Source organism: Sceloporus occidentalis, unplaced genomic scaffold (assembly GCF_023333645.1).
Source record: "Sceloporus occidentalis isolate IW3139 unplaced genomic scaffold, rSceOcc1.0.p SCAF_89, whole genome shotgun sequence".
Lineage (NCBI taxonomy): Eukaryota > Metazoa > Chordata > Lepidosauria > Squamata > Phrynosomatidae > Sceloporus > Sceloporus occidentalis.
Window position 1 is genome coordinate 1847909 of NW_028317069.1, and position 15793 is coordinate 1863701.

A 15793-nucleotide genomic window follows, 5' to 3' on the forward strand; every position below is an offset into this window, starting at 1 on the left:
CTAGCACCAACAGGATTTTGAGGCTGTCGTCCCGTCCTGTTTGTCGGTGTCCTCTTCCATTTCGACTAGATTCAGTTCATTGGTGGAAGAGACACGCAAGCCATCCAACTCCTTCTTATGAGCCAAAAGCACCAGTTCCGTCAGTCGAGTAAATGACTTCAAAGAAAGCAAAAAAAAAATTTAAAATAAATAAATTCACTGTTACATTCAGATGAGGACGTGATGGAAAGATAATAATGGTGAACGTTTTCTTGTGAAATATTAGTCCTATTTTACGGGGCTGGAGCCACCTGCTGAAAGTTACACACGCGTCTACTCGTGTCTCCTGGAAAGTGAACATAGTACGTGGTATAATTACATAGCTGTATTTCTGGCTTCAGGCGGTATAGAAAATAATTTCTTGGCACAAACACAATGAATACGTAATGATCAAATCTTTTGATGGTATTTGGCGGGGAAACATAATTTCAGGTACTTCTCGTTACTCGTACTTCAGGTTAATTTGATGTACAAATTGGTTCGTAGAAACACCTTGTTGGAAGGAGACTTTGCCCAAAGTATATCACAGGCAAAATATTTCCGATAACCAATAGGACAGACTGAGTTCAAAATGCATTGTTTTATCTTACCTCTTTTATGTTGATGTTGGTGCAGGCACTTGTCTCGAAGAAGTCCATGCCGTACTCTTCTGCAAGCTAGAAAAAAAATAGACAGCTTTAGATTTGAGTGTTTTTTGGGGTTATAAGGTGAATACACTTTTTCTCATGGAAGACAGCTGCAGGTAGGGTTTGCCCGCAGAATAAGACTACAAGAGTGCGAGGATTCAAATGTCCACCTGACTGCTATGATTTCAAGGTTCTGAACCACTAAGAGAAGCAGGTTGTGTTTGCTTTACTTGCAAGTCCATAGGTCGTAGAGTGAGAACGTTTTTGTTTTGCACCTTGATTGTTTTTCTGTATTCCCTTTGTGAGCCATCTTCTCGGTCCCTTTTTTGTGTTAGACAGGACTAGATACTGGGCCACTTACTTTGCAGCATGGCCCAAGAGGTGTCAGCCCACCACTGTTGGAATGACGGCGTTTAAACAATCCCTAGATCCAGAAAAGCCATTTTTACTATGGAAGTCAACGAGAATGTTTCCCCCATCTACAAGCTCCAGTCCTTTGCAGGAGTTTGGCCAAACGCATCTCCTGCTTAGGACTGTGCAAGTACAACGTACTCCCCTCCGGCAGCCATTCCCACAAGATTTACAGGCACCCCCCTCAAACTGGTTTAAGCATTTTGTGTATTTTTGCCAATAAAATAAAAAAAAATGCATATTAAAGTAATGAATAGGCATTCGAGTTTGCTGAGGTTGCTTTGTACAGTAGACTGTCCTTCCAGATGATAGACCATCGTATTTTGGAGCTCAAAACTTTGTGAAAAGCTTCAGCATGTGCTGAGAAGGTCTATGGCAGAAAAAGCACGGGCCTCGTGTTCACTCACTAGACCGCCAGGGCTCTGACTAGTCACGCTAAGCAGAAAGGATTGGGTTCTTGTTTTAAACAAGGCGCGTTCAGGGTATTTTAATCTGAAAGGATGGTGTGGGGTTATAAAGTAAGGCTGAGATGCAGGTATAAAACAATGGAAAGCCAATAGAGGTGGGCAGGGTTAAAATGATTAGAGCTTAAAAATATAAAGAAAGGGGTATAAAAAAAAAGAGAAAAGATGTTAAAAAAAAATAAAAAAAAAAAATAGGAAGATCAAAAAAGGTGCAATAAGAGGATGAAAAAGAAAAATGATATGAAGGATATATATGAGAAAAGGATGAGAGCACGGACTTAAAGGCAAGACCAAAGACTGATTAAGGTCTTTACATCGGGAAAGATGGACAGACTAGATGGGCCGAATGGGCCAGATCTGTTGGTGTGCCACTAGATGTTTCTGTTCCACTAGCAGTTAACGAGAAATGCGTCCATGGAAGAAAAATGATTTTGCTGTTATAGGAGAAAAAAAAAATCAGAAGGTAGCCCAAAGAAAATCCGCAAGTTAGTAAAAGTTGCGGCCCAGATATCTACTTAACCACAATGTTTAAAAAGAAAAAGTTATTTGCAGGTGATATAAAATGCATCATGAGGTCGTATTACTTAATCAACCGCTCAGCAAATTAATGAATACTTATCTGTTCATACATACATTTTCTCCTTAGTTCATGGTCCACTCAATATGTTGTTCAATGTTTGAACATTGCCTGTAAAATAAAATAAAGGGTTAATATATATCTACGCACACTGGAGACTTTTCTTAGTGTTCAAAATGATAAATTCTCCCTGCGGAGTGACGGAGCTCTGCTGATTTAATTGTAGCTTTGAACGTGGCGTGGGTTTCGACACAGCAGTGTCTTCGATAGAAGGTAATTAACAACAGATTTGCACTAATTTAAAATAGGTTTTTAAAAAGGGGAAGAAATTATATGGTTTACAAGGTCAAACCCTCCTTTCAGCCTGAAAAGTTCAGTTCATTCACGTTTTCACACCACTCAGTACTCGAGTTAAAGAAAAGAATTATGCCAAGTGCCTACTCGTGTCTGGGTCATATTTCTGGGGCCATAAAGACTTATCTAGTTTTATATTTTTGTAAGCCGATACCCAGAATCTTTACTAGCAAACAACATAAATTAAGTAACTTTGGAGTCTGACACGTCCATGTTTTGTGGTCATACTTGGATCTATGTCTGGGTTGTATTATTGAGACCTTACAGAGGTTGTCTTTTTGTCAACCTATAGCCAGAGTTGGCAAACCATGTTAAGTAGCTTTGGGGTCCATTGATCAACATGCTACGGTGAGACTCGGATCACTTCACTCGATTTTTATATGCACTAGATGGATATGGTCAGTTGGGGGATCTATCTTCGACACTGTCCTGCACTGTCGGCACTCGTCTCTTAAGGATGCTAGTGCGGGGTGGAACTTTGCAGAACTGTGCCGAACAGTGGTGTTACAGGGAGCCTGATCACCCAAGAGGGCCATAGGCTCCCTGTCTTGCAACAGAGGACCTGGCCACCGTGGGCCTAATTGGCCTTGAGCAGAAAACACAACTGTGTAGGACCCAAGACATGCCCACATGTTCCTTATCAACAAAATCTAGATATGTTTGTAGAGAATCAGGAAAGGTATAGCACCCACGTGCCCACAAATTGACAATTGGGCAACAATCGAGCCTCCATATTAATGACTAAGGTGTGATCAAACATTTCTTTTTGGGGAGGGGGTAATTTGTAGACTTTTGGTTTGATTCAGTAACTATGGGTTGTATATAGGTTGAGACAGATTGAAATATCTCTGTGCTGCTAGTTTAATAATGCTGAGTTTCACTGTAAGTGGGGCCATGTTGGCCTCGCGTAATACATTACTCGGATAATATCATAAATCAGTGCAATATGCAAGGCCAACTCAGGCCTTCCCACAGGGAAATTAAATGTTTTAACTCATCCATACCCACTGGGACTCTATTCACTAAAGATAGTCTGCTATGGAATTGATTGATTCGACTCCATGATATCGCCGCGCATCATTAATTATTATTGCTCTTTTTAATTAGTACTACATGCTTGTCTTCTATGTTAGTGAATTCAATAGTTAAGGGATAGTCTAGTCCACAAAAGTGTTTTTAATGCATATTGGAGTCTATTTATTGGCGTTGGGGAATGGGACTTCTGTCACTTGGCTGCCTCTCTTGAAACCAGGAAGTATACACAGGAAGCATACTTGAGTACACTTCCTGTATATGCCCTGGCAGCCAATCACACGTATGGCAATTGAACAGCAAAGTAAACACGTCCTTTTTGACAAATGTCAAATGCTATTCTACAAATAACGTCTGATTTTTAACTTTTACCATAGCTAAAGTAATGTGCCGGGCATTTTGTGTTACACCACCGGCCCTTATTAGTAGGGAGCACTCCACATGTGACTTTACATATCATATTATAGACCTACATTACTTTTGAGTGGATTGCCATACTGAGCAGTAGATCCCAATCCACGTGACTCTGCATGTATGTAAAATTTATTTTCATCTTTAGATAAATCTAGACAATTATTTCAGCCAATAGGAAGCCTTAATGGTGGAGAACCAAACCAGGAGGAGATGGGCTAAGCGTGATCAATAGGAGAACACAAAAGAAAATATACACACACACACACTGACAAATGAATATATGCCTCCTAATAGCCAAACATACCCGTGTCGCCTTATAGATACCTTATATGTAAGCAAATGTTCTGAAACCATTCAGTACTTCAGCAAAAACCTAGACTTTATGGTACAAAAATGTGTACTAATTGGGGAAAAAAACCCTCCAAAAAACAAACGTGTTGATCGGGGCAGGCTCACGTGGTAGGATAGGATAATTACCCCTTATGCAAAAATAACTTAAAGAATTTGGCTTCCCACATTTCTAGAAATGTTTAATATAATATCCAGAATCTTTTCTTGCGACTAGATGCAGCAGGTTGGGTGGACACAACTCGCCAACGTGCATTGAGGCTTTTAGTATAGCCAAATAAATTGTATTAAACACTCACTCTCAATATATTTTTTATTATATTTTTTTTGCCAGACCGCCCCATCTTCCGCAAAAAACATAACGCGTACCAGGCAACCAGGAGAGAGAGAGTGTACCAAGCCAGACGGTTTGCCTTCCAAGAGGACATACATAGATATTGTCCAGTCCCAAACCCAACATATATACGTGGGAACATATATATCTAAGCCAAGTTACTTTCCATTGGTGCAAATCTGTTATCTTTTACCATTTAAGCAAGGGACATATAGAGCGTAAATTCTGTAATGTGCAAAGCCAGGCCAACTCATAATTCTAGGTCTCCAACTGAAGACCGTTCAAAGACAGAAGAGAGCGTGCTGGGGCTGCCTTCTTGGCATTTTACAGAAACCTAGCCCCTTAAATAAAGAAATAGCAGTCTTTTTTTTTTTATTCCTTCTAGAAATGGTACGCTTTGAACACCAAGATGCATCTTAAAATGTACGTGTAGATATATATTCATCCTTTTACTTTCCAGAATATAAGCTAACATTGGTTAAAAAAATAAATAAATAAATAAAAAAACAGGACCATGAACCATTGAGAAAACATACATGTGTCTTAATATATTGATTCCTGAGGCTGGCATTGCATACTCCAAACAATGAACACATCAGATCTGACTTACCTGGCCTGTCTGTGATCACCAGAGGTGCACCCATGGTCTATACAGAGACATTATAACACCACAACGTTGTCTTCAAGGAGACAGCCTTTCCAGCAACCATCTGACGTTCATTCTTCAGGTTGCGCATGTTATACAAAGCTGCCACCGACTAACCGCTCATTTAAATCTCAGTTTAGTTAGTCTTGTAATTTAACCTATCTGAGGACGAGTTACTTCAAGCTTTTGTAACCTTAAGTTAATTTTTCTATGTTGGCCCCCAAAAAAGGAACCAGCTTCAACTAAACATTCAATTTACTCTCGGGCTAATAGTTTATATCCAGAAATCGAGAGGCTGCTTTAAAAGTGCCACATCTCCTAATTTAACGTGGTTCATTATGACATTTTTACCAATTTGTCACTCATTAGTACATTGCAGTTTGTGATAGATAAATAACAATTGTAATTGTAGGCAACTCTATATCACATTATATTTTCACAATCCTCTATCATTTCGTTAAGTTGAAAAAGTAAAGTATCTCGTTACTGGGCTGACCATGTCGATGATGCATTTTAAGTAATAATTGGCAAACTGGATCATATTTACTGGGAGCTTCCGTACTATATCATCATATTATGTCAGGAAGGGAAAGATCTGATGGTTATGTTGAAAATAGTTATTTTTCTCCATGCTTTCTATATTTTCCTTGTTTTTTTTCCCAGAATATACCTGCTGTTTCTACTTAACTGTGCTATTTGTCCCTAGTTTGGAATTTAGCGATTATATTGCACTTTAACATTCAGGGGCCCTTAGTAACATAGTAATTTAGGTTGAAAATAAAAAAAATAAAAAAAAATAAATAAAAAAAAAGCCAAGTTCTACCCTTCTACCCTTCCACCCGTCCTTCTGGCTTTTGAGCCAAAAAGTCAAAACCCAATTGTTGTTGTTTTTCTAATTTTCCCACTTGAAAAGTGATGTCACGTTTTGCAAGTCAGGACCCCCACAATGCATGCGGCCATCGTTTCTCACCCTGCCATGTCCTTAAATAGTTGACGTGACTTGTGACAATCTCTTTATAGCAGCATGAAGATTTACCTACCAATCTCATTAAAGTAGGACTCGGGGCTTAATCAGTCGTTGGTCTGGTCTCGGATTCAGGAGCCGTATGCCTATCCCTGTATGTTTAATTTCCCTCACTGTATTAGCCTTTTTTCACCATTTTTGCCTGTTCCACTTTTCTACTACTCTCTCCGTAATGTAAAACTCCCTTACATTACTTCTAAGCCAGTGACCCTCTAGTTTTAGACTACGACTGCTTGTACTAACGTTTCTCCTCCTTTGGGATAAACACTTTGTTGAGTGATTTCTATGTATGTCTTCATTGGTATTTTGAATGTAGGAGAAACGTGTATTTTAACTTTGTTTCCCTTTTATTATTAAGCAACTTTAGAGTTTGGAAAGGCAGCTTCATTCGGAACGTACCTTCATCCCTTGATTTCTCCCGACTTGCCTTTTCTGTTCCTCATCAGCCTTATTTCCAATCAGAATCTTTTGAACTCCGTCTGGCGCGTACTGGGGAATAATAACAAAAGTTTAATTGTTGCCACTATCTATACAGCCTCAAAAAATTCTCAAGTGTGTGTGTGTGTGTGTGTGTATATATTTATTTATCATGTATATTATAGAAGTTATGTTTCCTTGTACAGTTCTGGAGATGTATAAAGGGCAGACATGTATCATACCACTTGAATCATCAGAGCTTAAACAATATCTATTTGTTATGGGAAACTTTAAGTCTGATGACGTAGGTGCGGCCGAGTGCAGTATACGCGCAGCAGCGCACGGTGTTTTTATGCTCGCGTTGCTGTCGGGCATATCCAGCCGCTGGTTGCACGCCGCAGCGCACCCGATCTGCTGGAGCATTGACCCTACCTCGTCTACGTCGCTGGCCCATTTCATTATATGCTGGTAGGAGCGCTCACTTGTTATATCGTACACTAGAAATATTCCCTGAAAAACATAAAGAGAGCAAACGTTAACAGGCCAGAAGCAGCCTGCGCGAGCTCGTGTAACATTAGTATAAACGTACAATGGAGCTCAACCGGTAACAAAAAATATCCATACTTTGTTCTGTGATGTAATATTACAATGACGTGTATTAGAATTATCTTATATCCAAATGGATGCTACAACGTGTCAAGAATCGGTGAAAGCAGAAGGACTCCATAACAATATCTAGCAGCAGCACAGGTCATCCCAGGAAGGGGTTATCTGAACGGATTAAGTTCATGTCCTCATTTATCAAAGTCAGACTGCAAACCTGATTCTGGTGACATCACAAGAGCCTCATCCCTTTATCGCCTCTAGGGGCCACCACTGACACATCAAGTCAATTCACTTGCTGATCTTTGTAACCAGTTTGTAGCAACCAGGCTGAACCTGGAGGCAACTCCACCGGAGACTCCCAGTGTCCACCTAGAACTCTCAATGTACCGCTATAATATAGTGAATATAGATGTATACCATTCCCTACAACATGTCAGGTGCTGGGAGGGAAGAGTGGCAATGGGAGAGGAGTGGGACTAGAAGTGGGAGTCTGCCCATCTTACAGGGAGTGTCGCCTTGCGGCGCGCTACAATGGAGGCTTGTGCTGCTACAGCAGAGACCTCCATTGAATTGACATGTCCCCGAGCTGGCCAGGGGAGGTCTGAGGATCTCCACAAATGGCTGATGATCTCCACCGCCCGCAAAAGTGGGACACTGGGGCGGCTACCAGACAGCGTGACTGTGCCTAGAAATCGGGATTATTTGTGTAAGGCTGACTCTTCAGACTTTATTCAGTGAAGTAATATCGTGGTATTTATAATGGTTTAGAAATCCATGGTCTTCGAGTCAACGTCTACAAACAAGTTTGCAGTCGTTAAATTTAGATTGCGACGAAGAAAAGCTTTGTAGAAATCAATAGCTTCGTTTAAGCCTCTCAATGGGGTGCACAGAGTATGAACGCAAGGTAAATGGGTACATACAAAAGTGATAAAAAGACTTAAAACATTTAACATGCCATAGAAATGTAACATAAACCCCCGGCACATGCACAGAGACGTCTAGAGATGATATAGCATGGACAAAATAGCCCTTTCAGTTGTGTCATGTGATGTGCTTCTTTTAATCTATAAACGCCATGAAACGAGTTTATTGTTTAAAAATGCAGGAAAAGAAAAGAAAGATCTGCTTTAAATGGCCTTCTTTGAAAACCGTACGGCGGTATCTGCTTCTCTGCGGATCGCCAACCCACATGAACCTCTCTCCTGACCCCTCTTTAGTCTGCTTTTCATCTAGCCGCACTTAAACAAAGTCACTTCTGACAGCTGCCGTACTTTTCTAACCTCAGTGGAACAACACAGGAGTACTTCAATAGCAGAACTTCCTCACAGACACCCTAGACCATGAGAGCTTGGATTAATAAGTCTTAAGAAACCAAAGAAGCGATACCTTAAGGGAAGTATTCAATGTCTGTACTAGTGTGCACGCGTCGGTAGTCTTACACCTTCTATATGCTTATTTCCTCTATCCCAAAACACAATGGCGTCTATTTACTAAAGGAGAATTCACAGTCAGGGGTGACTTAATGGTCTATGTTTGACCTTAGTGATAAGTCAATGTTATGGGCCCTTGAGTACCTCAAAGGCTTATCTGCTGTAGTGAAAGTAGTTCAAATATAAATATAGAACTTGAAAGCAGATAAGAACCACCCGGTCAACCTTGGAAAAACCTCAAACCTTTTTCAGTCGTTGGTTTTTCGCATTCCTTTCCCGTCTAGCATCGCCATTTAATCGCTATACACATTATACGGCTGCGTAACGTTTTGCACGCTTCATTTCACTTGTTATGGCCAATCTGAAGAGTCCTAGCTTTGTTACTAAAAGCCATATCCCACTCGCTCCCTGTCTATCAGTAAGCACTCTGCATGACCTCAGTGTGCTCATCAGTGACATCATAAGCCCACTTTGTTGCTCAACATAACAAACGGGCATCAGTAGCTCTTAAGGACATACCTGGGCTCGCCTGTAGTACTGTTTAGTTATGGTCTGGTATCGTTCTTGTCCAGCCGTGTCCCTAAGAAAGAGAGATGTCAGGCGGTTATTAAAGATCAAATAATATAAGTATCCTATCATTGCTGCTCGGGCATGAAATACGATGACAATTATTTCAGCTCTTTAAAGCGGAGCCAAGATGCCTCCGCTGTCGGGCTGCGATGATTCAGACGCTGACATTCAGCCATCGCGTTCTATACAGCACCGGGCGACACGGGAACATTGATCTTTCATAACAAAAACCATGTTTAGACAAGAATTTGGAGAGAGATGAAATGGGAATCCGATCACACGCCAGACAATTACCGGGTCATCATTGTGTATGTCGCTACGGAGAAAGCAAGCGTCCATTCATCCGTTCTACCTAAGCTATAGCTGATGATATCTAGACAAACGTTGTTCGAGATGCCAGCGGGTATTTGAGTTACAATAAAAACATAGAAATAGTGTTATCCTTTTTCTTCTGTTTTTTTGCTACCCCAAAGCTTCTTAAATCCTAAATACTAGAAGTGAAGGCTGGTCCAAGAGAGCCACAGGTTGGTCGTTCCCGCGAGTATAAAGAATACATCACTGGTATTAGACGCTCGGGGGATAACTGAAGTTCAGTGGGGAGGTTTAATGTGTAAGTCTCTGGACAATATGATAGATATTTAGAAATAATGATGTGAGGGGCGGAATAGATGTTGGGTAGCTTACACTAGCCAAAACACTTAAGGCTCTGCCATTTCCCGCTCCCCAGTTGACCCAAATTAGGTGTAAGTAAATTTTAGAGAATATCTAAGGAGATAAGTCTTAGTCTTAGGCTTAGGTAATCTTCCTTACCAGATCTGTATTCGAACTTTGATGCCATCAACGTCTATTGTCTTCATTTTAAAATCAACCCCTGAAAGGCAAAGCATAAGGCAAATTAATAACGACAAGATGTTTTTTTTAATATTCACAGGTTTTGAAATCCCTTTTTCATCCACTAGAAGGAAGCCATGACATACACTTCAGGGTGTCTACAAGGCTCCAAAAACACAAGTGCCGACTCTCAGCTACGAGACGTCATATGTTCCTACAGAGGAGCAGATAACAACAACGCCGTCCCTTAGACCCGTATCTGGGGAGTACAATGGGGAGAGGTCTTTGGGTCTTCGTAGACAAGTCGGTTTTCCGCATAGTATGAGCCAGATCCTAAAGCTTTGCTTATTGAGCCATTCAATGCTACTTGTAAGCACCGGAAACCTAACCCAAGGAGGGCTTTCTCCTCTTTTTGCTACTTAGGGATGAGGCAGGTTTGAGTGAATGCTGGATCGCCTACCGACAGACCCTCCGGAAACCCTTGTTCTTTAGTCAGCTGCAATGAGTACTTATAGCAGAATATGTGCACTTTCGGGTCCATTATATTCAAGTGGAACTTATTTAGAGGAAATATGGCAGCCTTAAGATCAATATGGGCTTCTTATTTATTTTTTGTTAATGGAATCTTGTAGCTATTCTTGTATCGGTTGTATACACACACTTCATTCCACTTTGGATTCCCATGACGCAAGTGTTTTTCTTCGAATAGAATCATTGACCTTTTTATTTGTTTTAATTTTTTTTGTAATGGCATGATCCATTAGGATTTAAGATTGCATGAAATATATTTTAAGGATGGTGGGGGGGGGGGTGTTCTTTGCAGGGAATGTATTTAACGCCATGCAATTATTATGCAAAATAAATTTTGTATTGAATATTCGGCTGCAGATATATCTAAATTCTTCACTGAATAATTGTAATTGAACTGAAATCTGGTTATTTAAATGATGTCAAATAGTCTTTTATGTTCTAGAGAATGGGGACCTGCGCACCCACCCCCTGACCGACGCCATGAACATTTTGGCAATAGAACTTATATGGATAACCGATTACTCTTTTAAGTTAGATATAGCCATTCCTGAATTATTGTAAAAAATAGTAACAGTGACATTTAATTCTATTTATCCTGACAAGATGTCAGAATTGATGTGCAATTATATTGATGTGGGACTCAAAAGGCTGAGCGCCACATGCAGTACAATCAAAATTTGGGGGGTATTCCTTCCTTTTCAGGTATGACGCCGTGTCTTGCAGGAGAAGATGCAGCAGAGAAGGTTCTATCATTAACTCTGCTGCTGGGGCAGAAAGTATGGGGCGCATACGGTATGCAGACATCCATGCACAATACACCCTGCACCCCCCAATCTGTACCACAATCTTTACTTTTTTCAAATGACAGATGTCATTTTAAAAAAAATAAGGTGGTGAAACAAAAATAAATCCCTGATCTCATTCAGGATTAATTTTTCTCCCGTTATCATCATTCAGTGCATCCTGGAAATCCTAAATTATCGTTCCTTACCTGTGATTACAGAAAGCCTCTTTAATGCTACTGAAGGGTCAGTGATCCGTGGAGCTATTATCTCATGAATCAATACTTTCTGCTTAAAGTGATAGTAATCTGAGAACACGTAGTTGTACTTGAAGAGCCGCCCATGCTGTGTGGATTGGATATTTGGGGCATACACGGTGTTAAGTAACAATGGATGACATCAGCATGTCTAGTTGTCTACAGCACCCACCAGAATCAGAATGGGAGTTATAAACTTATGTCATGGTATGGGTAGAAGCAACAATGTCTACTGATCACAAAACTTTGTGTTGAGTCGGCAGTAGGGTGATCAAGGGGGTTGAAGGTGGCTTCAGCTTTACAAAATGAAACCGGTTGACCCTCAACTCCATGAAACTCAACGTAGTTTCCCAACTCGGCAATCCACGCAAACAGCTTGTTGGGAGTCAAGTTGGACTCCATGACATCTCAACATAAGGGCACTCAACTGCAACTCTACTTTTTGTGAGAAGACATTCTGTTAATAATTACGTTATTAATGTTGAGTTAAATGGTCAACGAGCCTCCTCTTGAAGAACCGAGTTTATTTTGGCAAGCTGAAGCCATTTTTTTTAAAATCCATGACCATATGTTTAAAGATTGATGTATTGTTACATGCTTCCTAAACATGCTCGTCTTATCTTTATATTGGTGCCTTTCTAAAAATCCATGGCAACAAACAATTGTCAGAGCAGAAGCAGCAATGGCAGAAGGAAGTCTAAGAAGGAAATATCCCTTAATTGGTTGGGTGTGTGTGTAAGGGTTAGCTTGTAAGCTTGAAAATACCGGATGTCTCCTTAGAAGAACACTTAAACCTAATCAGACGGTCTCTTGATTACATAAGTAAATGCTTTGGAGATCACATCGAACCAATAGATCTTACTTTTATGTGTATAGAGTAGAGTAGAGCGGGTCATATGAAGTGCATAAGATAAAACTGCCTTTCCGATCTACCCCAGTAACGTCACGTTGGATGCCAACAATACGTCGGCCTTGATGGCTGCTTGGAAACCTTTTACGTGTCAGTCCAATCGTTTTTATAATATGGCATGTAGGTTGCTGTCACAGAACTGTAGACACACTTCCCTTTGTGAGCTGGAAACTATTTCAGAGAGACCCTGCTACTCATTGCTGACGATGGCCAAACTATGAGGCCTCATTACTCAGTGTATGTGTGTATATATGGCAGGGGCAAGTGTTGGTGTGAATGGGTTAGTACCACCGTGGCGGAGGCAACCTCTTGGTGATAGACTGGCAGTGGGGGAAATCGACCCAAGCTGCAGAGCGGTTCTGGCTGGTTATGATGATGCACGAGCCAAAATGGCCAGCTCACGGTGTCCATTGGTGTGTAAAGTTAACTTGTGTGACACCGTTCAACTACACCCATCAAGGTGTCTGACTTTCATAGCTGAGACATATAGTGTAGCATGGTGTCTCATATAGGGTGTAGTTTGAAACCAAAATCTGAAAATATAGTTTTAGAATGTAAGCGCTGCGTAAATTGTTGGCGCTATACAAATAATAGATAATAATATATTCTCATTCTTCTTTATTGGAACGTATTCATCGTCCATCAATTAACGGCGACAGAAGGCTTTTTGTATCGCCCTCCTTAGCTGGGAGTGTGAAGAATGTCTTAGTCGCTCTATTGATTTCTAGATACCAGACAAAAATACCAAGACTTTAATGACTCTGAGATATCATCAGACTTCTCCCGAGCCCTGCCGCATGCTTCTCACAGAGACACTGAGTCTGGACTACACCGAGGAATTGTGGGTTAATATATATATATATATATTTATATCGATGAACACATCAGTAAAATGAGCACGCAGGCTATTACAAGGCTCAACTGGTTTACCAGAAGCCATTTTTTATTTTATTCATTTTTATTTCAAAATAAAATGTATCCCTTCGGTTTGTCGTAACATTAAACTGCATGATGGATACATTTATACAAAATATCACAACCGCTCTTTTCAATATAGATTTTTTATTTAATGAAGCCCAAGAGGCTGTGGGGGGACAAAACTAAATAAAAAAATGTCAATTATATTACCCGAGCGCTCAACAGATTCAGCTTTTGATGACAACACAAGTGACTAGTATTTGTGAATCATCAACACAAGCTGCTTCTGTAGTATGATGTCATAGATGAGAACACATCCAACATCTTTAACTTAAAATGTAATATAATCTAATGTAAATATTTCTAAATATTTCTCATACTTTATAAGGGGAGCCATTTTGATTAATGGGAAAACTGGTTTTATACAGGTGATGCATTTGGGTTTGGACCCTTGAGGACTCGAACCTACACAGTACTTGGACTGTAAACACAGACATAAACATTTAAAGTATATTGTTAACAATATAAATAAATATTAGGCTTATATAAAAAACAGTTGTTTAAACCCCATGCATGCAGAATTTAGAAATAAATAAAAAAAAAAAAATACATCTAATATGCTAGGAGCTGTTTGTTTCAAATAAATTATTTTGCAAATAAATGGGACCATAAAGGGATATTATTTCCTAAAATAGGTCAAATATTTTTGGATGTACAGTTGCTGTATACACTAGTCATAACCCACACATCAGCCTTATTGTTGAGTGTTGCTGCAGTAACAATACACCCAGGATAAGAACACAATGGATATAGGATGTTTGCTTATGGCAGGCAGGATCTGAAGATATTCCATGTGAACAAGAGACCTCTGAGGTCCTGCAAGCTTACGTAACTCCTCTACATGTTGTTTTCTATGCTGTCTGAATACAATGTATCACTAAGGTTCCAATGAAAGCAGTGAGAATTCTTGAATATCAGGAGCTGGCGAAAGCATCTCAAAGGTCTTACCTATTGTAGAGATGTGTGAAGGATGGAACTCGTTGTCTGTGAATCTGCACAGCAAACATGTCTTGCCAACCCCAGAGTCTCCTATGAGAAGCAGCCTGAATAGCACATCGTATTGTTTAGCCATTGTGTGGCTGGAAGGAGCCTTCGCACAGACAGCGTTCAGCTGAAAAGGGAGGAGGTCTTATTCAGGACACAGACGCTGCTCCCCATCCATGGCTGTCTGTGGAGCAGCAGATGTAGTCCCCACAACAGGTTCTTCTCCTCTTTCTTGTTCTCCTCCTTTGTCCAGATAGGATCCAGCAGGATAGGGAGATTGTCTGTTTGCTTTTGTTGAGTAATAAAACACACAGACTGTGAGAAACGACCAGATGGAAGATCTCTTATCAAAATGGGTTTGGAGGAGGAGGAGGAATTCAAGCTCCACCTAATGCAGTAGACCAGGAGAGGCTGCTCTGCATCTCCTCGCATAGGTAAAGGATATACAAATATATTGGGTGTGTTGGAACAGACGGCTGATCTGAACACGACAGGTTTACTGGGGTGGGATCGATCGATTACTGTTCACCATTATAATCCATTTACACCTCCTTAATGTGACGAGGAGCTGCCCCCGGGGGGAAACTCTGTCCTTCTGACAAATGCTTGGGGCATTACATCACAGTCATTTATTTGGATTGGGGCAACCCGGGGGCAAATACTGAACCTGTCTGACTTGTTTGTGGAGACTGACATTTCTTAAGAAAATACTCAAAATTCTGATAGAAGGATGTGGGAAGCGAAAAGCCAACACGGATGTAAATGTCTGGAGAGAGAGAGAAGGCAGGTGATGGTTAGCGATGCAGCTTGTAAGTAGGGCTTTAAATCCCGAGTGGTTCCGCAGCCCCCATATTCATTAATAGATTAGACACAAGTAAGACCCGTGTCTCTGATGGCACAGAAGGCTCTTTTCCTACTCGCACTGAGAGCAGAAGTCTGTCGGTGAGATCTGTAACTTGAAGCATACCTCCCAATTGTCCCTCTTTATTAGGGACAGTCCCTCATTCCCCCCCTGAGGAACACTTGGGGCATATAATGTATGATGTATCACAATTTTCTGAAGCCCTAAAACTATAATAATGTGTATAGACAGCAGATCACGTGCACAGAAAGTGGCTATGGGACGCGGGAAGGGGCAAATGCATATGGGGAGATTGGGCATGCAGTGCCCGACCTGGGATAAGGGCAGCCCTGGCGCTTTCAGATGGCAGCCACCTAATGATGTAAG

The 15793-nt window shown here is 40.7% G+C and overlaps 1 protein-coding gene across 1 annotated transcript; it reads right to left on the reverse strand.

Annotated features, from left to right (window-relative positions):
* LOC149284684 (ras-related protein Rab-15-like) lies at positions 1–14653 on the reverse strand. Its single transcript, XM_089496423.1, has 7 exons — positions 14530–14653; positions 10103–10163; positions 9242–9302; positions 7119–7196; positions 6669–6758; positions 630–695; positions 1–156 (listed from the first exon to the last, which is right to left on the reverse strand). The coding sequence occupies exons 1-7, from the start codon at positions 14651–14653 to the stop codon at positions 1–3; spliced, it is 636 nt and encodes a 211-aa protein (XP_089352549.1).
* Positions 14654–15793: the final 1140 nt, after the last annotated feature.